General features: G+C 37.8%; 1 protein-coding gene across 1 annotated transcript in view; it reads left to right on the top strand.

The window, feature by feature from the left end:
* Positions 1 to 8,783: 8,783 nt before the first annotated feature.
* The window catches only part of LOC124289834 (B-cell lymphoma/leukemia 11A-like), a 71,196-nt gene continuing 53,845 nt past the window's right edge, over positions 8,784 to 26,134 (top strand). The window contains 1 exon segment of the mRNA XM_046726510.1: positions 8,784 to 9,785. Within this exon segment, the coding sequence (XP_046582466.1) occupies positions 9,734 to 9,785 (52 nt within the window). The 5' untranslated portion in view covers positions 8,784 to 9,733.

Here is a 26,134-nt window from a genome sequence, read left to right as displayed (position 1 = left end):
TTCACACCTGGCTCAATCCTCATGCGTGCGGCGGGCGGCGATTGTCGCCATGGATTGAAAGCGGCGACATCAGAGTTAATTCTAACATATTGTACGCTTAAAATCCTGACAAACGTTTTGGACACTTTGCGTGTCACAATCCAGGCGAATATTCAATATTTTTTAGATTCTCGTTTATTTCGGGGTTTTTTCTGATGTTTCCAGATTCCTTTTTAAACAGACATTTAATAGTTCGAATGTTTTGATCTTTCATCATGAAGAAAGTACACCTCAAGCCCATATTCGTACAGGTGGTAAGTGAACATATGATATATAAAACAGTGTCAATAATTAGTCAACGTGGATCTTTCTTTAGCAATTTACATAATTGAATATACATAGCGAGGTGTCTATTTTCATATGCATCGCTGATGCTAAAAGCATATTGCATTTGTCACGCATGACAAACATTTAGTAGGAATGTACTGCTCACGTCGTGTTTCATATCGCACACAAGCCATCAACAAACAATATTTTTCTTCAAATGACAACGTGTAATACTCGAAAACGTGGCCATGTCCTTTGTAGGTCACCACAGTTGTGTGACCTATTTTATTTCGTTACCCGTAATTTCAGTACACATTACCTCCTTAGTGCTTTTTCTTCCTAATAATCTGCTAATGATTAGCATTTGATTGGCTAACCCACCCATATATTTTTATTTTTGTGTTTCCGTTTGTTTCTGAAAGTACACAAGTAATTTACCAGAACGAATTACTAAGATACATTTTCATTGAATAAATTTGTTTTGAAAAAGGTGAGGTACATCCGGGCCATCTTTTGTCGTGATTACTCGATGTGGCAATTGAGATATTGTTATGAAATATGCCAAAAATAGTACCATATTATATTTTTATCACTTTTTGTCTTTTTTTGATCTGGGTACAGCATTTCATATACGTTTAACATGTCGGCATATTTGTAGTATATAAAGCAGGTCATTACCTATGTAAATAGATTGTGGTAAGACGACCAAAATGTAACAAAAGTGTCATATTTGCAGTGAGAGTGGGCATTAAATTTATGAAATTGGTAATTGTAATTCAATTTTGGTTTCAGACCAGCGAGAGAAGGTACAATGTTAGCTACTTTTCTGGAATATATGTATTCTTTAGTTAATATGAAAATGAAATTCAGTACATCATTTCTTCTGTCTTTGAATTCGAGAATAATGGTTTCTACGTTTAATTTCAAATGGGTGTCTATTTCATATTCAATCCATTCCAGTAGATCTTGCTACAGCTGTTTGACATATTTGCATTCATATAGTAGATGAATGATCGATTCTATCTCAACATCACAAAATGTACAAAGTGTTGATTCTATTAGTTTGTATTTGTATACATCTTTATTTGTTGTAAGGATTCTATGGAGAATGCGGTATTGAAGCCATCTGTGCTTAGCACTATAAGATGCTCGAAATGGTATAAACTTATATGTTTTCCATAGATTAAGTGTGATATCTATGAATTCGTCTAAAACTTTCAGAAACGTAATAACTCTTTTTAACATAAATTGGTCTTGTGAGTTTGGTGATGTTGTAACATCCTGCAGGTAACAAAAGGTCATATTGTAAATATATGAACAATAACTTCTAATCTAATCTAATAAACTCCTGAGAGTTTCTAGGACTTCAGTCCTGCCCTATAACGAAGCACGTGTGATACATGTGGTCTCACCTTAGGCAAGTGAGATTGTTCAAACATGCCTCTGTTCACCCAGCAGAAAATGGGTACCCGGTGGGATAAGTCATGTGACTATAACTTTCTAGCGCCTCACAGGCAGCTTGGGTTGTCCGGGGTAATGATGAACTGTCTGTTTGTATGCGCTTCCAGCATGCACTTGGTGTATGGAATTTAGCGCTATAGAAGTACACATTACTATTATTATTATTATTATTATTATTATTATTATTATTATTAATCATAAGGAATGCATATCTTTGATAAGTCATTTTTATGTCTGTGTGTGCTCTGAAATGTGCATGCATATGTAGAGATTATTACACGAGCAAATGTGTCATACGACTTAAACGAAATGAGTGTGAAATTTTGTATTACCCTAAAGTTTCGTATAACTCATATGACACACTTGCTCGAGTGTAATCATTTCTTTATTATCCATTTATTCATGTACATTTGTGCAGTAAAACATGGTAAGCAAGTGTATCGGTCCACTTCATTGACGTCGCGTTCAATTGTTTAATGAATTTACAGACGACGAAATACAGAAGCAATGGTCGCTGGGCAAAAGTGATATGCACATGTGCACATACGATATATATGACACTGGTTCTGTTTCACCATGTGGGTATTAAGAGGGAAAAGCAAACGTCACATGATATGAGACACCATCCACATATAACATGACATGGCGCCACCACAACGATATAGCTTCAAACAAATCACAACAGTCACACAACATGACACACTACCATCACACAACATAACACACTACCATCACATGACATGACACACCACCATCACATATCATGACACACCACCATCACATGACATGACACACCACCATGACACACACACCATCATATGACATGTCACACCACCATCACATACATTACACACACCACCATCACATGACATGACACACCACCATCACATGACATGACACACCACCATCACACATGACACATGACGCGACACACCACCATCACACGTGTCACACATGACATGACATGACACACCACCATCACATGGCATGACACACCACCATCACATGACGTGTCACACCACCATCACATGACGTGTCACACCGCCATGACATGTCACACCACCACCACATGACATGTCACACCACCATCACATGACATGACACACCACCATCACATGACATGTCACACCACCATCACATGACATGTCACCTCACATCAGATGACATAGCACACCACATCACATGAGTGAGTGAGTGAGTTTAGTTTTACGCCGCACTCAGCAATATTCCAGCCATATGGCGGCGGTCTGTAAATAATCGAGTCTGGACCAGACAATCCAGTGATCAACAGCATGAGCATCGATCTGCGAAACTGGGAACAGATGACATGTGTCAGCCAAGTCAGCGAGCCTGACCACCCGATCCCGTTAGTCGCCTCTAAGACAAGCATGGGCTACTGAAGATCAATTCTAACCCGGACCTTCACGGGTACCACATCACATGACATAACACACCACTATCACATGATGTCACACCACCACATGGCATGTCACACCACCACCACATCACATTACACACCACATCACATGATATACCACCATCACATGATATTTCACACCACCACATGACATGTCATACCACCATCACATGACATGACACACCACATGACATGACGTGTCACACCACCATCACATGACATATGCTCTCATATTGCCCAAGGGTTAACGCATACAATTGCCCAAGGGTTAATGCATACTATTGTCCAAGGGTTAACGCATACTATTGTCCAAGGGTTAACGCATACCCCATTGTCAATGGTTAATGCATACTTTTGTCCACACCGCATGGGTTAACGCATGCTACCATCAATGGCATACGCACACCATTGTCCAATGGTTAACGCATACCATCCCCAGATGACAATGCATACCAACATCACATGGTTAATGCATACCACCCCCCATGACATTAACACATACCATTGTCCAAGGGTTAACGCATACGAATGCCCATAGGTTAACGCATACTATTGCCCAAGGGTTAACGCATACGATTGCCCAAGGGTTAACGCATACTATTGTCCATAGGTTAACGCATACGATTGTCCAAGGGTTAACGTCCCGTTGAACTAAGGTATTATCCGAAACAGTGAGATCATAAACTTTATTTTTAAAAGAATCACCTTTGACTTCCAGATTGTTTATTCATTATTGTTTTGTTTTGGGCTGTTATTTTTTTTCTTTGGTTTGGTTTTGTTTTGTTTTGTGGCACGTGGGGGAAGACTTCCTCCATACTTCTTGTTTCCTAAAGTCTATGTGTGTAGCTCGGTGTACCCAATTATAGACGGGAGCGGTGGGTAGCCTAGTGGTTAAAGCATTCGCTTGTCGAGCCAAAGACCCGGGTTCGATTCCCCACATGGGTACAATGTATGAAGTCCATTTCTGGTGTCCTACGCCGTGATATTACTAGAATATTGCAAAAAGTGGCGTAAAATAATACGCTGTCTCACTCACTCAATCAATTATGAATGATATTAAGTGCATGTGGATTTATCCACCAGTTTGGGCAAAATGAATTTAATTCCGAATTATACATTGCAGATCCTCTGAAAACAGTCTCATTTCCCGACATGTTCAAACTGACTTTATGCCATGTACTGTTTTACAAAAAGACTATGAATAATACAGTTCTGCTTCCATTACCAAACAAATCATTCCATAAGAGTCCAGTAAAAAAATATATTCTTCAAGGTTGCAGAAAATGACACTTCACATTTTTTAAAAGAAGCATGAACAGTGTCATAAGCGACATAAAATAGTCCCCGGCGGCAGAAGAAGTAGTGAGTAGGTTCTGCATCACCGACACGTGATGAATAATTCAGATGATGGTGGATGCACCGTTCATCCTGTACGTTGCCACACATGGGAAGACATTACATTGTCCAATATGTGAATACAATGCATAGTTTGAAAACAAACAGTATGAATATGATTGCAGACATTTATTTATCTTAATTATGGTCATATAAAAATGGTCGTTCGCTATCACATCAAGCCTGGTGCCGTCAGGAATGAATAATTTGGAGACGCCACTAGCAGAAACTAGTGGGAAGATAATGTATTAATTATTAATATATCTAAGTAGACAAACTATGTAGACATATCATATTTCAGTTTTATCACAACGGACATTGCATTTCAATGTCATTTAAAATGAAACATTTGGGAACGCAGACATTACCTAAGGAGAAATTGGGTTATCGTGTCTACTGTCAAGGTATATAGGTGTGGAAATAATTCAGTTTCAGTTTCAAAATATCTGTCGTATATGTATTTAGAAATTGAAAATAACAATATTAAACGACTATTTGGAAATACACATAAAGAGACATACATACATACATACACACACACACACACACACACACACACACACACACACACACACACACACACACACACACACACACACACACACACACACACACACAAACATACATACATACATACATACATACATACATACATACATACATACATACATACATACATACATACATACATACATACATACATACATACATACATACATACATACATACATACATACATACATACATACATACATACATACATACATACATACATACATACATACATACATACATACATACATACATACATACATACATACATACATACATACATACATACATACATGCGCTGATATACTATTCTGTAGATGTACACAAACCTTAAATCTCTAAAACTGGATGATAATGAATAAAGGTTATATATCACACACGACGACGGTGACGATGACGATGATGATACAGCATCCGGATACAGTAAACAATGGTTAAACAGTAAACAAAACTTAAAAACAGTTAAACAACAGTAAACAGTTAAACCACAACACACCCACCACAGCAATAACTCTCTAACTTATATTTCGGTCGGCAACATCAAAGACTAATTCAAGCCATAATTCGGAATTACGGAATTTACAGCTTAACACGACATACACGGTCTCTACACAATTGGGTCATATCATGCTTAAAAACCCAGTTTGATTCATATGTAAAATATTTCTACTTGTTTACACTATGGTGTTAATGTCGTTATTGTTTTGGATTATATTTACGTCTTGTCTGTTTGATTAGATCAACAAAAGCATGTATTTTCACAGATTGTGCTGACTGCAAGCATGACATGCTCTATATTGTTTTGAATATATATATGAGTGACGTAAAATAAATAAAGTTGCACATATGGCTGCGGGATGACACATTGTGTTGGTATATCAGGAGTTTAACACAATACGGGTATCACGGGTGTCACGGGTATCACTCACTCACTCGAAAATGAAAAAAACCAGAATCATAATTGACAAGATTCTTTTAAACAATTATATAGACTTATGGTTAATTCAGTAGAACGGGTAAATCATTCAGAAATCAGTACTCGTACAAATCAGTGTATATTGAAGTAGATCAGAGCTTGGGCTAATTAGGACTGATCGGACTGATCTATTATTTCTGTAGGGGTGAGCCTTCTCCACCCTCATTCAAGCGTCTGACGACTGGCGTGTCTCACAAATGGGTATCACCAAAAATAATATACGGGCAAAATCAGTAGTCGCCTTTTAACACGCTTGTATAATTTCTGTGGATGTAAGTTAACACACTGGTGTGCTGTTTACAATTGTTTTTTTATGTCTCAATGGTTCAGGTTTCCACGCGTTAACACCAATGAAACTGACGTTTTTCCTTTTGTGTTTTTTGTGGTGTTTTTTGGTTTAAAATGACTGTGCATGCTACCACAGTTGAATTATTTTCAACACATTTTGTATACTCTGCTTGTTAACACAATCTAATTGTTTCTTGACACAATAGTGTACTTTTCAACATATTAATACAATCTAATTGTTTCTTAACACAATAGTGTAATTTTCAACATATTAATACAATCTAATTGTTTCTTAACACAATAGTGTACATTTCCACCTGTTGACACAATGTATTTATTTCTGAACACAATACAGCGTACTTTTCCTCATGTTAACACAATATAATTGTTTCTAAACACAATAACATATTAACACAAAGAAGGTGGTTACAACGGTATGTAATCATTAACTCTAGGCGCCTTTACACAATGGTACATTTAAGTACACCACAATACAATGACACATGCTTATTTCAGCGTTTCTTACAAAATGCTGTTACATCACAGCGGGCTTATATATCTTTATATCCACAGGAATATATATTATTTCGTATCATGAGTTTTCGTGCACGGGCAAACATAACTAAGCATGTGCACTTTATAAGATACCGCAGATATTCAAGAATTATGGCTCATCTCTACAGAAGATTTTAGTTAATGGTAACACAATCAATATATTAACCGACCAAAGGTAAACCAAAGACGAGTGCCAGTAAGGTTTTACGACGCGTTTAGCAATATTCCAGCAATATCACGGTGGGGGACACCAGAAATGGTCCTCACACGTTGTACCTATATGGGGAATCGAACCCGGGTCCTTCAAACACGAAATGTTATACGATGGCGATGTTTCGATGTGGGAATCCTGGCTGGGTTTCCGACTTCAGTTTTGTGTGTTCCGGACACTGTTTTCAACATAGTAGCCAGTTTAATTTAGTCATCGTCTGTTATATTTTTTGTATTTTTGTCGATTGAAATCTTCCACTACTTAGGGATGGGGTGGTGGTGGCCGAGAGAGAAATGACGGTTCGTTCGCTCGCCTAGCAACAAACAACCCTGAACCACTGCCTAGCTCACATTATTGCTTAATTTCGTAGAATATGTCATACTTCATCGGTATAATTAATGATTAATTATTGAAAATTATCTTTAAATCAAGTCACTACCCGTTTCAATTTCATCCAAAAAATATTTACTCCATATGACGTAAAATCAATACAAAACATTGGCGGATTCTGTGACATCACGATACAAGAAATGAAATCTATGACGTAAAGGTTACATTCGCGGTAACGTATAACTTGATCTGTTTTTCAGTTTTTCGATAATCTTCGGGGGAAGTGAGGCGACAAGCGACCCTCGCACCTGTTCTTCAAAGCAATTGACATTTTATTTAACTTTGAAGCCGGGCATGGGAAGCGCAGTCCTGAAGCCATAGAAGGAGCCAAGTCAAACAGCCTTTACGTCATCTTTTTGCATATTTCATACTCAGTCGTAGCACGGTCCTTATCAACTAAAGAATTAGACGGCACACGCGAATGGCTTCTTGTATGAAACGAAGACTATCACAACGCGAGAGTCTCGACCTTTGTCAAAGAATTGTATTAACCATTCCACACACACCAATAAACAATTAATAATCTAACCTGACTTTAAGGACATGCCGTTGGAGTGAGTATTTGACTTTGTATTTGAGGGTTTAAGAGTATTGGATATCTTATTATAGTATAGTTACGTGTTGATAACTATCAATAAACGAAAATTGACTGACGTATACGAAAAACCGTAGATTTTATTAAAGTAAAGGAGTGCGAATCTTTGGAGTCCTTCTCGTTCTACTAAACACTGGAATCTACAAAACTGCTGTAAAATCCCTCCTTTGGCCCGGTCGATCCTCCGTCAGTTCTAACCAATGTCGATATGCACGGTGCAGTTTCTAACAAATCGCAGGACGTGACACGGTATTTAAACTTTCGCTCAGCAACTGAAATCTATTTAACGAACGAAAGCAACAGTTACCATTTAATCGTCTTGCTAGTCAACACACAGAAAACTGTGAAATGAGCGTTGCCAGCTCGGATCGAGTGAGCTCCGCCTCATAGTTTCTGCGTGTACGTCCATGGCCCTACCACAGCAGTCGGTAGGACCATAGCGAGAGACGGACAAGCAAGCTGCCAGCGAACACCTCTGTCAGACATCGGCCCGGCCTGTCTAGGGCCGTACTAGTGCCCTATATAGTTAGGTCAATACTTCGGCATACATTACGCGCGCGGGGTCAGTGGTCCGAGCTGAGGACACGAGCCTGCCCGCGCTGGTCAGTCCGCGAGCCTGAGCGTGTATTGATTACATGCGTTCACAGGGCAGGGCTCCAGAAGACAAGATAATAAGACTGTCCATTCACTAGCATACACATGTACACATATAGATACATACTTCCCCTTACAAATATTGTCATTGTCATGAATACCTATATGTGTGTAAATATTTAATGAAAACACGTGTGATAGACTGAGAAAATAAGTTTCCCGTTTCAACAAGAGGGGATCATCTTATATCCGCCTTCGCGAACCCTGCCCGGCCTTGGCTTCGGCAGACAACTGTTACGTACGCGATCATGAGCTAATGTCCATACGCTATAGTAAAACCTTTCACCCCTACAGGAAATGGACTGGGCCGGTCGGCGGGGTCAGCCAACTGCAACACACATTGGGGCCACCACGCATCACTTGACCACGAGCCTTTCGGGGCGTTCAGCAGCAGACGGCTCTTAGCTGGCGCGTTTAGTTTTTTACTATCAGAGAATCGCAGCTCGCCAAGTCACCGGGGCTAGACTCGGGAGATAGAAGTTACACCAGCCAAGTGGAGTCGCCCTTAGTATTTCAGTGATCCACATGTTTCAGCGCGGACACTGGCCAAACATTTACTGTTACACATGTGCTGAGTGACACAATTCCTAGAATGACCAGTCTTCGCTAACAGCTAGCCGTGTCGCCAAGCACTCCGATTTAGTGGCAGCGGTCAATATACCGTGGCTCAACGGGAGTTATTTATAGGACTCAGGACAGCGGTCAGCAAGCCCCTCCCACCCAATAAGCTTGGGTCACCTTAGATGAACCCACTCCGGTAGCCGTGTAGACGGCTCGCGACTTGACGGAAGGACAGAAGGAAGAAGCTAGACAGGGAGAAATACGGCAGGTGCGGGAAATTGTTACCCATGATTCAGCTGGAAGGCCGCCATCTTTGTTGATACTCTTTGTCCAGATGTAAAGCGACAAGTTCACGATTTTAATGTTGAGGCCATGTCACGGCGAAAACAGGGCCGACCACAGCAGCGGAAAGCCACGGACTCATGTGAGTTTCATGTCACTCTTTTATTTCATTGATTTCACCCGATCTGAGAGCTGTCACCCCCGATCGGCCCTAGCGTCAGCGGACCAGTGACTGGTCAGAGGGCCACGGACGACCATATACTCGCTGTAGGCCTTTGTCGGGGAGATCATGTTGCGCCATAGGGGAGGGGTAACACATATATTACGAAAGTTGGTAAACTTCTTAAACAAATCCTGTCAACTTAACCATTGTTTTCAAGCGGTCATTTACAGGGTCGCGGATTGCAGTAGCCAATACTTTGGCGCTAAATTTATCATAGGGTCTACCGGGATTTTGACATTGAAGCTTTGAGGCGAACCAAGTGTATGACGTAATGGACGTGTTGTAGAGTCATGACAATCGTCAAGTCTAACGAATTAGAAAAGGATAGGGAAGTTTATAAAGAAATGACACGTGAATTGTCGTAATGTCACAGTAGCAAAGGCAATGTAACAGAATGACCACTGTTCAGACGTACCCAGGGTTAAAGTCGATGTCTCGTCTCACAAGGACTCTTTAGGCACATGTATGTTTGACCAAACGGAGTACAGGCGCGAGGTTATTATCCACGAAACACTGTCTCTCTCACTCTCCTTCCTAGGGACTTGGGTATCTGATCTGATGTATCCAGCTAGTTCCGCTGAGATACAACACGTGATAGCAACTTCAATACAGTACGTCAATCAAGTTGCGCTGACTCCAGCACAAGAACAATACAGAGGAATATTGATATAACTGAGGTGTATTGCAGTTACAGTTTATGAAAATAGCTTTGTGGAGGGAACTTATCTACGTGGTTCAGAAATATGATAGAATGAAGGGACAAGACATTGTTTTTGAGTCGATAGAAGTGTCTTGTATTGTATGGAAAGTGTATTATGATACAGAGCACTGGGATTACATGGTCGGAAGAGGTATTGTCCTTAGACATTTATTTGCACAATGTTGTATTTGGTGTTATTTCTCACTGTGTGTTTGTACTATTTATTTTCTTACACTGTTTTAAATCTCCAACAATGTGTAACAGTTAAACAATCAACAGTTTGATATGACTGGTAGTGCCCTGAAAAAATAGTGTTTTGTGGATGGCTGTTTTGTCAACATTGTTTTTGTGATACTTGAAACAGTTTAACTTTATAGATTATTTTTATGGTCTTTTCACAAAATAGATGTTCTATATTGCCAATCCAGGTTTCAATGATTATTTTTAATTTGGTTTATTTGTGTTTTCTATTTGCTTTTAAATATTCTTTTTCTCTTTTAGTAACTTTATTATAGCAATATTTTTTATGTTTTATATTTGTATGGATTCTTTAAGAAATGCAAAGGATTCTTTTCAAAGATATTAGCTATAATATTCATATGTGAAAAATCAGTTTACAGTAAATGTTTATGTACCAACAGAAAGTATTGGTATAAGCCTGCCTCACAGCAGTAGCCAAGAGCTAAACATACACAACAAAAGCTACATTAGTATAAACAGATTAAGTCAGGAGGTGGTGAACAGTTTAACACAACAGTCTATATTGCTAACATAACATTATGCAATCAAGTACTGATCCACTGGGATCTGGAATTACTGATTAACGAGCTGTGAAGGCCACATAATTAGTTTAAATTGGATTAGCCTGAGCAATTAGCATGGGGATTAATTAATGCTGCCAGCAGTGTTACTGGTCACACCCTTGACTGTTCTAGCTGTAAATGGCCAGTTGACTGGGTGAGGTGGATACTGAAATAGGGGTCGACAGTCACTGTGTTGTATGAATCACTAAGTCTAGCAGTGACTTATGACTTCACTGTTGCCCCAGGGTGTATGGGACTTAAAGCACTTGTCCAGTCACCTAAACTATATCAGGTCTTTAGCCTGTATAGTTCATAACAGATTGTAACTGGTTTTAAGAGTCATTTTGACATTGTCAGTCTTTATTGTCTTGTACAGTTAGTTGTTGGTAAAAACTAACATTGGTAAGATTTGAAAACTGTAAAGGGAGGTTAGAGTTAGTTTTATTCTTTGTTACAATTACTGAAAATGTTCACTTTGAAATATTTATGGTTAAGTTTGCTTCATAAAAGATTATCTTGCATTTTGATATTTAGTGGCTGAGAGACTTATCAGTTTCTGCTTGCATGACTTTGTGGTTGTTGACCTAAAAGGGAAATCACAGGAGATTAAATATCACGGTGAGATGTTTTTCTCTACTTTAATAGTCAGCACATCATTTATTTGTTTCGTCTGGGTAGTAAAGACATGAAAGGTTAATGATTCCCAATATGAACCCTGAAATTAAATGATTCTTTACGCCATGTGTGTTCTTCACAACATGGCAGCATAACTAGTACAAATGAAATATTGTCAGTGATTTATTGTAAGCTTATTGTTGTTTTGTTTTTTTGCTTGATTGTCAGACCTGTGTGGTTGCTACAGCGTCAGTTTTAAATGTTTTATGCAACACAAGGAAGTGCAGTGTGACCTATGTGTGCCCTCTAGGCATCACTTCCCTGATTTAAACCAAATATTTATATTTAAATATGGAATTAACATGGAAATAATTATAAAGTTATAAAGTGAATTTTCAATTAAGAAAAATCATCCTGAAGTTATTGTATGACTCTGTGAAAACAGGTGCTTGTCCTGTACTCTGGACAATAGTGAGGTTGTAAAACATCTTTATTTCATTGAACTCGCTCTTTTACGACCAATAACATCGAACCTTACCCGCTTGAATTCAAGGAAATCTATATATAAATCCTGCCCTAAAGACATCATAAAAAATAACCAAACACCAAGAATCAGGGAAAATGCCAATTATGTTCAATGGAGTAATTTCCCAGGCTTTGAATATTGATTTTTAAAAATAAAAAAATAAAATTCATTTTGACCAGTGAAACCAACTGGTTCCATTTGATTAGTTAATTGATTAGGATATTCACATGAGTTGACAATATTAATATTTCTGTAAAAAAAGGGGGAAAAGGCTCATGTAGTTAGGGAGATAGCAATGATGACCAGCAAACCTTCCAGCTGATTTCTTAATTTAGACAGAAAGATTTTCTGTGTTCATTATATGGTTCAGACACTTTATAGATTCTCAGTAAACTGTCATTATTTATTTAAAGATAAACACCCTTTCTTTGTCTTTTTTTTAGTGTTTTTAGGACTGACAGTCATGACAAAAAAATGTCTGTTATATGAATGATAGAGTGGTCAGATTGTGCTTCATGGGGTTAATCCATAGCTATATGAATGCAAAATTTGTAACCAGAATGTTATAAGAAAAGGATGCATCTGGGAACATCTTTAGCCAGATATTCTGAGAAGCCAGGAGATAAAGCAGAGGTGAAAATAGAAAACTGATACAGAAGGAGTTAGATAGGAAACTTGTGAAAAGTTCAGGTTTTATATTTTCAGAACTGATATTTAGAGAATAAATTACTGATTTATGTCAGTACGAAATGTAATTGACACAAAAAGAAAATCTTCTGTTTGTTTTATTTGACCTGACAATATTTATTCTAAGTTAAAAATTGAATGTCAACTGATAGCTTTATAAATGGATGTGACCAGGAATATATTCAGGACAGAAGTTATATATGTCTTGTTAATCATTAATATATTAATAAGTGCAATAACTACAGTTAGTCACTTGTTGAAAATTAGTACTGTTCTATGTCATGTGTATTAACGTTTGACAGCTTAAGTCGTCACATCATGTTTGGTCCAATGTTCTAAGCTCCTGTGTAAATCATGTCAATGCCTAGTGTACAAGAAAAGGTACAACAACCCTTTTTTTATTTTAGAAAAAATGAAGAAAAAAAATATTTCAATGCTCCTTTCAGAATCTGAACAAACAGTTTGTTTTAATTCTATAAAAATTGGAAAAATAGAATTAATGTTCCATTCAGAATCTGAAGCTTGATATGAATAATGGTGTAAGGTTATAGTTTCAGTAAATGTAAATTTTCATAACAAGACAATTTTGGTGAAGTAACTGTTTATACTGGCTTCGTGGTTGGCTGGACAGGAACCGAAGTAAATTCAACATCATGACAGCAAGGAAGTGAATGTTATTTGTGGGAATTAGGAAAGTCAGTTTACACTTGTCCTGCAAATGTTTTGAGACACCTGAAATCCCACAAAGTGTTGTTGAAAAATAGAGTAAGAAAGGTACTGACTGCCTCACCACCTATTTTGTGCTTATAATTTACATACATACACATGTGCACACACATGCACACAAGAGAAATTTGTCAAGATATGGGCCTAAACAAAAAGATTCCCATGAACTGTCCTCCTCATAGTGTCACATCAGCTGGTGATGTAGGTATTTGACTGCGGAGTCCAGCATGGGTCACAGGCCCATATGAATACATATGGTTTCACTATATGCTTGCATTGCATGCATCATTTATATCCATAATACATGCTGAAACATGTGCTCACTCAAAACACTCAAAAGGCTCTGCATCTATATTGTGTAAATATTTTGCTACTATCATTTTCTCTAGTATAATCAATTTTGTCCCATTTTCAATACATTTATCTCCTATGGCTGGAGTAGGACTGCATATAATCTGGCTGTGTGTACTTACCCATAAGTAACCAACACATACTTTTTACAAGTGAGTTAAAATTTAAACATCACATCAGCATTATCTCAGCCATAATGCGACTGTTGCAAGTAGAATCTGCTCGTCATCAGTTTGGATGATGCTTACACAAGATGTACTGTTGTCATCTGTTGACAAGCCATTGATTGTTCATTACATGACCCAACTGTGGTATAAATAATGTCATGCTTCTTTTTGTCCGATTCAAAAAAATCTGCTGAGACTTGTGATTTTAGTGTTAATGTAGATATCCTGGTAATATTTTATATATTTTTTTTAATAATATCTTTATCGGTGTGACTTAATTATTATGTATCAAATTCAGCATGATGAGATAAACCTTGAATATTATTATTCTGTGGGGTTATCTTTAAGATGCACTGTTGCTGAATAAAGTGTCATACCTTTAGAATTAGTGTCCACGCCATGATTCGATTTACTTGCCAAAAAATACAAGACCTACCATCACTCTTAATTTCAATTTGATTTTAAGAATAAAAATGACCTATCATTTGTGAACTTCAGATGGTTGGTTTGAAAGTCTTTTTTGGAAAAAATTGTATCTATGTTTGTAATCATCTACAGTGTTGAAAGTGTCTGAAATCATCTAATGTTTTTAAGGGAGCTGAAGAGGTTTTCATAATCTTCAATAATATTCTGGGTAAGTGGATAATGTGGAGCAGAGACATTATTTCCCTGTAAAAATTGATGCACAGAATGGTATTTGTCCAACAATTGCCATGACAGCATCTGTTTCATGATAAATTCTTGGTATTTCCTTGGCATTATCATGGTGCAATAATGGAATAAAAGAAACTATAGTGCCATCTATCATTTATATGTCATACAGTTGCATCAAATTTGAAAAATGGCTGTCATTTTCAATCTTCATCTTGAACTTCTTTCTTAAGGTCATGTGTACTAGTGTAATCTGAATATGATGGTTCAGATTACATCGTTCTGAAAGTTTGCTTTGGGACATTTGTCTTTTGTTATTAATTTTTATAGTCGTTTTCTCTTCCTACATCAAGCAGTATTTTTATATATTTCATTTACAAAAATATAATTTTTCTAATACATATATTCTATTTCAATTTCCAAAAATATAATTTTTTCAAACATATATATTCCATTTCAATTTACAAGCAGTAGATTTATTCAGAGCTGTAACAGTCCAGTGGTTCAGAATGGAAAACAGCTGCTGAAACGCTCCATTGATTAAAAAGTGTCTATCATAATTCAGATGATTGTAGGTTCTTAATTTCTACTGATAAACATTAAAAAGTGTGCCTTAAATTTGGAAATAAGGCTCTTAATTTTAAGTGCACAATTTTGTAGTTTAAAATTGAAAGAAAAAGGGTCCTTGTTGTTCGTCTAATGATATAGCTGGAAGACTGATATTGTCATGAGATTCAAAAAGCGTGGCCAAAAAGCCAGGATCCCTTTAATTGGTTAGATTTTTTATATTTTGTAACATATTTTTCATTTTCATATGATGGTAGAATCTCACACAATGCATTACTCATGGTACACTATGTACCAGCTGTAAGATATATGGAAACTCATGGTACAAGTGTGTATCGTACATGTGTCTATGGCCTGATTATTTGAGGGTTCTAAAAAAGTATTATTTTACAGCCAGTTCTTTGATTTTGACTCAGTGATCTGTCAAGGTAGAAGGGTGGACAATGCCAGTTGCCCCATTGTCCCAATAATGAACTGGCCTATATCTTGCTGTGTAACACTTCATTACATAGAGGTTTATCTGAAAACATGAACTTGGTGATGATCTCCTGTTGGACAATAGCCTTGAGCTGTGCTTTGATATCCGATTGTTGTATCAACTTGATACACCCCAGTTCTTCTAAATGTTTTGTATGACAACAAGACAAGAAATACTGTGTGTAATTACAGGCAACAGTATCACAATGCATTCAGGTAAAGATTGATCATGATGCTGCTATATTGATAAGTTAACTGCTGAATGCATTGTGTTACACAATCCCAAAATATAATTAATACCTGTTACTAATATCCCTTTTAGCCATCATTTTCAAACAATAAATAAATTATTAGATTTTTAAGAGGATTTTAAAAGTATGATGGATATGTTTAGGCTTAACTGTCCTGAAAGGTTTTGAAAATTCAATATGGCCACCAGGTAGACATCTTTGATTTATAAAGAGTATATTCTTACATTTTCTTCAAGACATGAAGGGCAGTATGTCTGAAAGTTGCTGGGTGAGATGTCATGAAGTGTAGTTCCAAGTTGGTTGAAGGTTTCTTATCAGAATTACAATAAAACTGCCAGACTAACAAAGTTAAACTTTGGTATGTAAGTTTTTTCTCGGGATAACAACTTGGTCAAATCACTGATCTTAGTCTTTAATCGTCATCCTCAATGCAGTAAAACTTGAATATAAATGCTGACAGTATCTCTTGCTTTACTGACATTTCCAACTGTTTCTCTATCCAGTTACAACATCAAGACAGTAAATATTTATATTTGTTTAGCAGTCTTTAAGTATTAGCTGTTGATGGTGATTGACCTGGTTTCATGAAGGTGGGACTATATGTTTGATTGTGTTTCATCAAAAGAAATGCAGGATCTTGAGTGTCATTTGTCATTGCCTTGACTTTGGGTATGATGAAATTATATGAAATAAGGTATATATGCAGTGAGGCAGTCAGTAATGAACACCTGCTAATTAATTTATGACAGCCTTACTGTGTACTCAGATAGTAGGGGATGTGTGTCATGGGGTCGAGTCTTACATGTTATCTCATTGTGATGATGCAGATTATTTTAAATGCATTGAACCCTTTCGTACTCGCACATTCTTCATCTTTGAAAGTTTATAAATAATAACTGGTGTGACTAAAAGTTGAGAGACTTCACCAAGGCAGTTTCTATTGTCATCACCTACTTGTGGCGGCTATGTGGATTTTGTGATCATGCCTAGGATATGACGTTAAAATATTTGTTTCCATGGATTGTGGAGTTTGGGAATTGTTGTTGAAAATGCCATTTTGTGTTACTTTGAACATGGTCCCTTTTCATGTTTAGATTTTTTAAATGAGTACATCTTTGTTTTAAACACAAATATATAAACTGAAAAGTGGAAAACATGCCACTCCACTGGAGAGTCTGGAAATGTAGACAGTGAAATTAGGTGACTGACGATTGTTGATCTTCAGTGGCATACATTACTGGCCTATGAAATATACATTAGACATAATTGATCCTTTTTGCATAATTTGGTCCAGAATGTTAATTTCTACCTTCATTATTGTCTGGGTCGCCCATGGTCTAGCCTTTATGCAACTTTGATAATTAAGAAAAGAACTTGTAGGACAGCTTTGTTCCAAGACAGGGATGTTCCGAGTTGCTCTACTGACCCGCGTCACTGCTGACATTATACCACTGCTGGCAGATATTCACCAGTTGGTCACAGACCTTTACAACAGTTCAACACGTATGTCTGGATTATTAATATGACTCCAAAATAATGAGAGTGACTTCAAATTAGGCTGCGACCTCTTTCATTTTGCAGACTATGTTATTATCTCTGAATTATACTATATATTATCAGGTCACGACACAGATAGTGGTCCATTGGTCTGCTAGTCTGGGACTTGAACGTGGAGTATATTTGGTAAATAAATATTTTCATGTATAAAATCAATTGTAAGTTATTGGGAAATCACTTAAGTCTACACTTTCATTACACTGTGCACATTGAAACTTGATGAACTTCAACTGATATTATTATTATATGTGCTACTAAAAAGACTGACTGACTGACTGAGTTTGGTTTTACGCCGCTTTTAGCAATATTCCAGCAACATCACGGCGGGGGACACCATAAATGGGCTTCACACATTGTACCCATGTGGGGATTCGAACCCGTGTCTTCGGCGTGACGAGCCAACGCTTTAACCACTAGGCTACCCCACCACCCCTACTAACAAGGAGTTAAGAAACATCAGTGTGCAAAATTTACGCTGGTTCTGCGGTCCCTGGCTAGTAGAAAAAATGATAAGTTTGCAGTGGCCCTGGCGGCCAGTGAATTTTGTGTTGATAGTTAAGTAAAACTATGAATGTTATTTTTGACCAGTGAAGTACAGACAGGACCACTAATTATTGTCCACTCACTGGTCCTGTGGTCTAGTGGGAAAGTTTGAAAGGTTTCTTTCCCTGAACATCCAGTATGTTTATATGACTGTAATTCCACTTTGTCTGTTGGTATGGCATCACTGCCTTCTAATTGTCGGGATAGCTTAGTGGATAAAGCGTTTGTTCATCACGTTGAAGACCCAGGTTCGATTCCCCACATGGGTGCAATGGTTGAAGCCCATTTCCGATGTCGTTCACCATGATATTGCTGGAATATTGCTAAAGGCAGCTTAGGACTAAATACAACTCACTCTAATTGTGGGTGTTCTCTAACTTGTGTTGTAGTATATATTATAAACTTTGAGTTAGCAATGGCTTTGGAATGACTTGAATCCAACTGTTGGGGAATGCCTTTTGGTCTGAAGTTAGCCCCCCTTTAAGATGTTCTTCAGCAGTGTCTGTGTCTATCTGTGGGTGTTTGACCCTATGTTACATGAAGTCAGTTGAGTCAATGTCCAGCATCAGCCAATGTGTTTTGTTGTTCCCCATCATTAAGTGGCATAGTAACTGTTCCTAACCATATTGAAAGCTCCATTCCCACTTCAGTTGCTTGATCTATAGACATGCTTTAGGTGGAAACAGTTATGTAAGCATGTGTAGTGGTGTCTGATTATTGTGATGTACACATGCATTAGATATTGTGTGTTACAGTGGCAAGTGGAAAATAAATGAATCTAAATCAGAGAAATTAGCAATTATTATATCTCAGTATTTAGAATAAAAACATAAGTCAAGCATTCCTTTGAAAACAATAATTATGAATTTGAGGAACCGAGTTAAAAAAATACAGCCGAAAGCCCTAAAGACCCAAGGAACTTCTTGATTTCTAACCAATTCCAACAATCGCTATGGTGATGGTTACAATACGCAGTAGACTCAAACTGAATCTAATATTTGTTTCATGTACATATAATGTGTAATGTTGACTTCCTGCTGGTATTCAGATCAAGACGACAATGCCATTCTAGGTTCTATGCATGCTGACATATAGTTCGTGATTTTCATGTTTTTCTTCTTAACATCCAGGTATTTGCAAAAGATAAACAGATGCTCTATTTCAATACATTGGAACATGTCACTGTACGTTGTTTTAAAATCAAGATTTATTGAGCTGTTTCATTGTAGCTATGAACTTCGTCAAACAATATTTAAACATGGGAAATTATGAACATCCTTATACAAACTATATAAATGTTGTTAGGTATCCTCCTTGGAGGTACTGCCTTGTTCTATTTTGCAATACGGTATGAATTGTTCAAAGACAGTAGAAGTGAAGATATTGTAAGAAGGGAATATATGTGAGTGTAACCATAGTTTTTTTTCTCACGGGTTCAAGTCCATTTTGATAGTTTGTGTCAGAAATAAGTAATATGTTTTACAGTCAGCTGTCCTATACCTCCTCTCAAATGATCCCACCAATCAGATTTTAAGTAACTTTTGTGGTAGGTTTCGCCTATTCTTTTGTCCACAGAGAGTGAAAAATAAGGACCCATAATTATCTAAGTGTCACCACAAGCTATGGAAACAAAGGTTTGCATTGGATGGTGGACAATTCACACGCGGCTACTTACAGAAACCTCATTTCTTCTAATTGATGATTTTTTTAACGAAAAAAGAAAATATGATTTTAAAAGATAGCATTTTTTAGTAGGAATAGTTAATTGAAGAGAAGAAATGATGATGTATATCTAAAGGAATTTTAGTGTTAAACTTTGATATTGGTTATTTTACTTTTATCCCCCAAATCATGGCTCTATTTAGAACAAGTTGTGTAGTCACAACTACCCACTGCTCCACAGCGTTAAACAGAACTCTGCTTCACATAGTTAATGTATGATCTGAATATGTAAAGTCATTTCATAGACAAGAATAAATATTCAGTTGAACGTATCCCCAAGCTTTATAGGTGATACAAGAGAAGTCAAAGGCCTTGCTGCTCTGATAGTTCATGCAGTGTCTATAGTCCATGTCTGCACTTGACATAGTTTATTATGGAGGCATAAACACACCATTTACATCTGAGCTTGCAGCAGGGGAAGCTAGTGTGAAAACTGTCTGCAATTTTCTAAATACAATTTACATATTTATGTAGTAGTTGGATTTTAAGACCTGGAAAGAAAATATGTCTTCAGCATGTAGCACCAATTTTTACCATTGACCCTTCTGCCTTTGCCTTGAAACATGGATGTTGTAGCCTTGAAACATGGATGTTGTAGCCTTGAAAGTGGGATGTTGTAGCCTTGAAAGTGGGATGTTGTAGCCTTGAAACATGGATGTTGTAGCCTTGAAACAGGGATGTTGTATCCTTGAAACAGGGATGTTGTAGCCTTGTAACATGGATGTTGTATCCTTGTAACAGGGATGTTGTATCCTTGTAACGGGGATGTTGTAGCCTTGAAACATGGATGTTGTAGCAGGGATGTTGTAGCCTTGAAACGGGGATGTTGTAGCAGGGATGTTGTAGCCTTGAAACGGGGATGTTGTAGCAGGGATGTTGTAGCCTTGAAAGTGGGATGTTGTAACAAGGATGTTGTAGCATTGAAACAGGGATGTTGTATGTTTGTAACAGGGATGTTGTAGCATTGAAACGGGGATGTTGTAGCCTTGAAACAGGGATTTTGTAGCAGGGATGTTGTAGCCTTGAAACATGGCTGTTGTAACATGGATGTTGTAGCATTGAAACAGGGATGTTGTAGCCTTGAAACAGGGATGATTTAGCCTTGAAACAGGGATGATACAACCTCGCAACCGGGATGTTTTTGTTGAAAAGCTGATGTTATAGCCATGAGACAGTGAGGTTAAAGTTTCATGAAGGTTTTCCATTTCCCTTTTATTAACCTATAAAATCAGCTATCATACATCATGATATGATGATCAAGAACCAATAACAGTTGATTCTTTACCAGGATTAGGAAATATGACCAGTATTCATATTAGGCCAAACATTTCCAGTAGTGAATTTTATGGTTTTTGTCACTGTTTAAAAAAATTGTTTAACTGAAACATACTGCATACAGCAGATGTAAAACTTCTTATAACCACAAGATTTAGTAAGATGAGACATGTAGTGTGACAAGTCTTTATTGTCCATGTTCCTGAGTCTCAAGCAAGGAGTTGACCATTTGTATGAGTTGTTTGCCTGGTTTATCAGTATGGGAAGGAGCTAGTCTGTGTACAAAGATTCCACAAGAAATATTATCCTCTATTGATTGCTAACCAGCAAGTAGTAAAACTGTTCTGAAATAAATGACATAAGACACTGGAAGATTGCAAAAACTACAAGTTATTTTATCTCATGAATTGTTTATCATGAAGAACTTCATGAGAAATTATTGTTGGCTACTCAAGGCTGCTCAAAACATTAGCAGATTCCATATTGTCTCCGGTGGCTCGTATGAATAGGTTTTGTTGGGAAAGTATTTGCTGTAAATGACTATTGTATTTGAACAGATGACATTACCATCTATTGAAAAGTAGTTGTAGAGCAGCTATAATCTGCAGTCAATAGATCCTTTCTCCCTTTTAATGATCCATCTTTGTTTGCTCTCATGACTAATCCAATGTATCTAATTATCTCTATTTTTAGAAGTTGTTTTTAATTACATAATGTATTGACCTGTCTCTATTTGCACAGTGAGCGAGGCATTTGGAGAGATAATATATAGGTCGGGGGTGAGCGCGGAGGCCTTGTTACCCTGCTTGCTGGCCAGGAGACTTGGTGTCAGATAGGCAGTTTGTTGGCTGTGGTGTATACTCTCATCCTTGTTGGTGCGACTTCTGGTACAAGCAAGTTCACAGCTGTTTAAGGGGGAATTGAATAGGAGCAAGCAGCTGTCTGCTTGAAAGTATGGCCGGTTGGCCGGTGGGCTGTCTCGTTTGTCTGCGAGTTTGTGGCTGGCTGTCTGTCCTTTTGCATTGCCCGGGCAATTGCCGTAAGGTTGTGTTGATACAGCTACATATTATCCCACACTGGCCCTCTGTCTGCTTCCTGCATTGGCTAACAGCCTTGTGTGAAGGGGCAGGAAAGGAAAGGATTTCAATAGTACCCACGATGACATAACCGCCCTTGCCACAAAATGGCCAGTTGTTGGGGTATTTGTTGACCTGACTCAAGGGCCGAGCAGTTGCCTAAGACTGGACATACCAGTTGACTGGGTAGTGAATGAGTCACTGCCCCTTGACAGCTGGTGAAGTGGGGAGGCTCCCCCCTCCCCTCGTCCTCCCCCCTCCAGTAATGAATGCCTTCTGTGCGTCCTGATAGATAGACAGGCCAGCCAGCCAGCTACCTCCACACAACCAGCGCTTGGGCAAGTTTATGCGAGGTTGTGTAATTTTAGATAAGCAAGGTCAGGTGAGGTGACCCAGGTTGTCCTGAGATGATCCTGTTCCCGGGTCTGCCGTTGGCCACCACTTGGCTGGCCATTGTCAGGTCTCCCTGTCCGTTCTATGAGGTCTTAGTTGCCTAAATTGAGGGCGTCACTCAGGTCTTCAATCATTGAACATATAGGGCACTGTTCACTGAAGTGTTCCCACACAGGACACGCTACACTGCCCGCACAGCAACTTCTTTACAAGTTTCGTCTGGGCCATTTATCCTAGCAACTGCTCATCAGAGGGTATTAACATAGTCTAAGGACCGAGAGGGGGTCATTTGAGGTTTGATAACTAAGGTAGTGATCGAGTACACAAAACGCAGGAATCTGCACACTGATTGGTCAGCTCAGGTTATTTGCTCAGCATGATACGAAAGTGGCTATTTTTTTACAAGTTCAAGAAGTTTTTTTCAAGAGGCTTCTTAGCTTGCTGAGTCTTATTATCACAAGAGATATTCTTGTCTGTGTCTGACAGAAGCCTGCTTCTCACCCAAAGCAATTGTTGAGAATGTGACTGGCCATTCCAAGTGACTATGTAGGCGAGAAATAACCACAGATGTATTCTCCAGTTGTCCACCATTTGTGTGGCGAGTGAAAAAAGACTAACTAATTGTGTGGGGAATAGATGTACTGCATAGCGATTCTCTCTGTCTCGCTATAACACGGGTGTTGGTAAAAGCCGTAACATTTGACCCTGTTGCATATGAGTGGGTTGGGTGAATACGCCACATTTGTGGCACATTGTCACCCTAGCCTAGAGAATAGGGAGGTGTAAACAAGGATGCCTATATAATGCCAGGCCGCCACCCCACATTACATCGAGGCGTCAGTGGGCACCTTGCCACCTAGGTCACTGCCTGGCCATCGGAGGGAGGTTGGAGTTGCCACTGCCACAACTGCTCGCTCGCTCCTGCGCATGCGAGGGCGCAGATCACTTGCGCTGCCCGTTGTGTTTCTGCCTGCCGCCACAGTCATAAATGGTCGTGACATGCTCGCTTTGCATGTTGCACACTTGGACTGTGCATGGCCACCACACTGCATTACGAACTACTGGCAACAGCTACAAAGAAAGTGATAGCCTCTCGGCTATCTGTTCAAACAGAGGAACCACATTTATCTGGCGCTCATTTGCACATGGTTTATCTATTTACTGTTTGTTGACTGGAGAGGGCAAAGAATCATACAAGAATTGATTACAGGAGCTTTGTCGCCATTTCAGTTACAAGAGAAAATTGATAGAAAATTGAAAAATTTGACTTTCGAGCCAGTGTAAAGGTTTTTCGCTTAACGTCATACACAAGTAATAAGGTTAGAATTGGGTGTCTAAATGAAAATAATATCACTATAGACCTTTGGATACCAGGTAATTGTTTGTTTCGACTTTCAACAGATGATGTTTTTCAATTTAAAATCTTAATGTGTGAAGACACAATTCATCTTGAGAGTTGTTTTCACATATTTTGATTCCTAAGCAACATGTTGAGGAATGTTTTGATTTATCTATTTATGAATAATTAATTTAAGTTAATTGTTAAATAACCACCACCAAGAAACAACAAATTTGTTTTTTAAATTAGATTGCAAGATTATTCCAAAATGTAGTTTTAGGTTTGTCGAGGGATGTTCTGTGATCGATGATGTTTCCCTGTAACAATTAAATGAAAAAGTTTGTGTTGTTAATCGATTGTAATGAAAAATATTTGTTTTAATAAAAGCAGATTTAAATGTTTTTTAAAAATTCTGTTGTAATCCCAAAATGGTTATATCCGTAATATTTGAAGAAATATTTTCTGGAATAAGATAATGATGAGTTAACATTATCATAAACTTGAAATATCTGTTGAAGTTTTGTAACTGATTATTTCAGATGATTGATCATTTTGAACAAAGCATTTATTAACCGATGATAAGCGGTTGGTGACTGATGACAGCTCTCAGCTTGATTCAACACCCACACAATGAGACTAGTTTTATGATACACACACATATTAGTTGCTCACAGGAATTTCAATTGTAATTACAATATGAAAGATCAATACATGTAATTAATGACATGTATTTAATATTCACACCATTCTAGTTGACACATTGAGAGGTGAATTGTTGACTTATTATTATGGAACAAATTATAATCGTTGCAAGAGTTTTGACTAATTTAAGACTACAATGTAAATTTGCAGAAGTCTAGTTAAAGAGGTAATATACTGAGATAATAAGTTAATAGAACAATAGGTTGTGCCCCAAATTAGTTTGATAATTCAAATAGACCTAATTAGTCTTGTGATATCGCACAGTAAATATTGTTTTGAGTTTTAATGTTGCTTTCTCAGTTTATTTATTTAAAATGATTTGTACATGGATAATCAGTTGTTTAAACATATTTATTTCCAAAAGTGGAACCAGATTGGTAAACAAGCAGTATACTGCTTACATGGATATTGTGTTCTTCTAAACATGTAAGATTCGTTCAATATTGAAGATTCAAATTATCCATTGCTGGTTAATGACAGGGGAGGTAAGTCATGAAATATTTCAAGGAATCCATTTCAACAATGCACAATACAATGTGGAGAGCGGGGACAAGTAAGATTTGTTAACAAATATGATTACTTAATATTTCAGTGAAAAAATTGTAAATTTTACAAGGACAGCAATTAAGCCCAGAGATGAAATATGTTACACATCTTAAGATTTGGATTGCTTGTCATATTTCAACTCTGAAAAGAAACATTGCTGATGTCTGAAATATTTCCAGAAGCATGATGGCAGACCCAATTGCACTGTGGACTAGTGATACAAAGAGGTGTGGTTTCAGGGATCGAGAGTGGACAGGGTTTGTTGCCGACTTGCAGATCGGCCAGAAAAAGGCCAGGAATGTTTGCTTAGCCTTGGATTACATCACCTGAAAGTGTCCATGCGCTAACAGAACAATGGCGGTCCTATTTCTGATGACCAGCAGTGCGGCGACACTGGTGTTTAGAGAGCCATGTTTAAATCTTGGTGTAAGTGTTCCGCTTGTGGGGCCGATACCGAGGACCAGTGATGAAAGATATGTCTCAACGGTTTCCGTTTCTTGCCACCTCACTTGGCAAATTTTTGCATCTTTCATCTCCACTTTCCGAGTTGCTGTACTAAGGGTTGCTGAATCTTAGCTTTTTTGTTTTCAAATT

This window comes from Haliotis rubra, unplaced genomic scaffold (genome assembly GCF_003918875.1).
Source record: "Haliotis rubra isolate DU_JTF1 unplaced genomic scaffold, ASM391887v1 Scf45, whole genome shotgun sequence".
Classification (NCBI taxonomy): domain Eukaryota; kingdom Metazoa; phylum Mollusca; class Gastropoda; order Lepetellida; family Haliotidae; genus Haliotis; species Haliotis rubra.
This window is presented reverse-complemented; position numbering and strand designations above follow the sequence as displayed.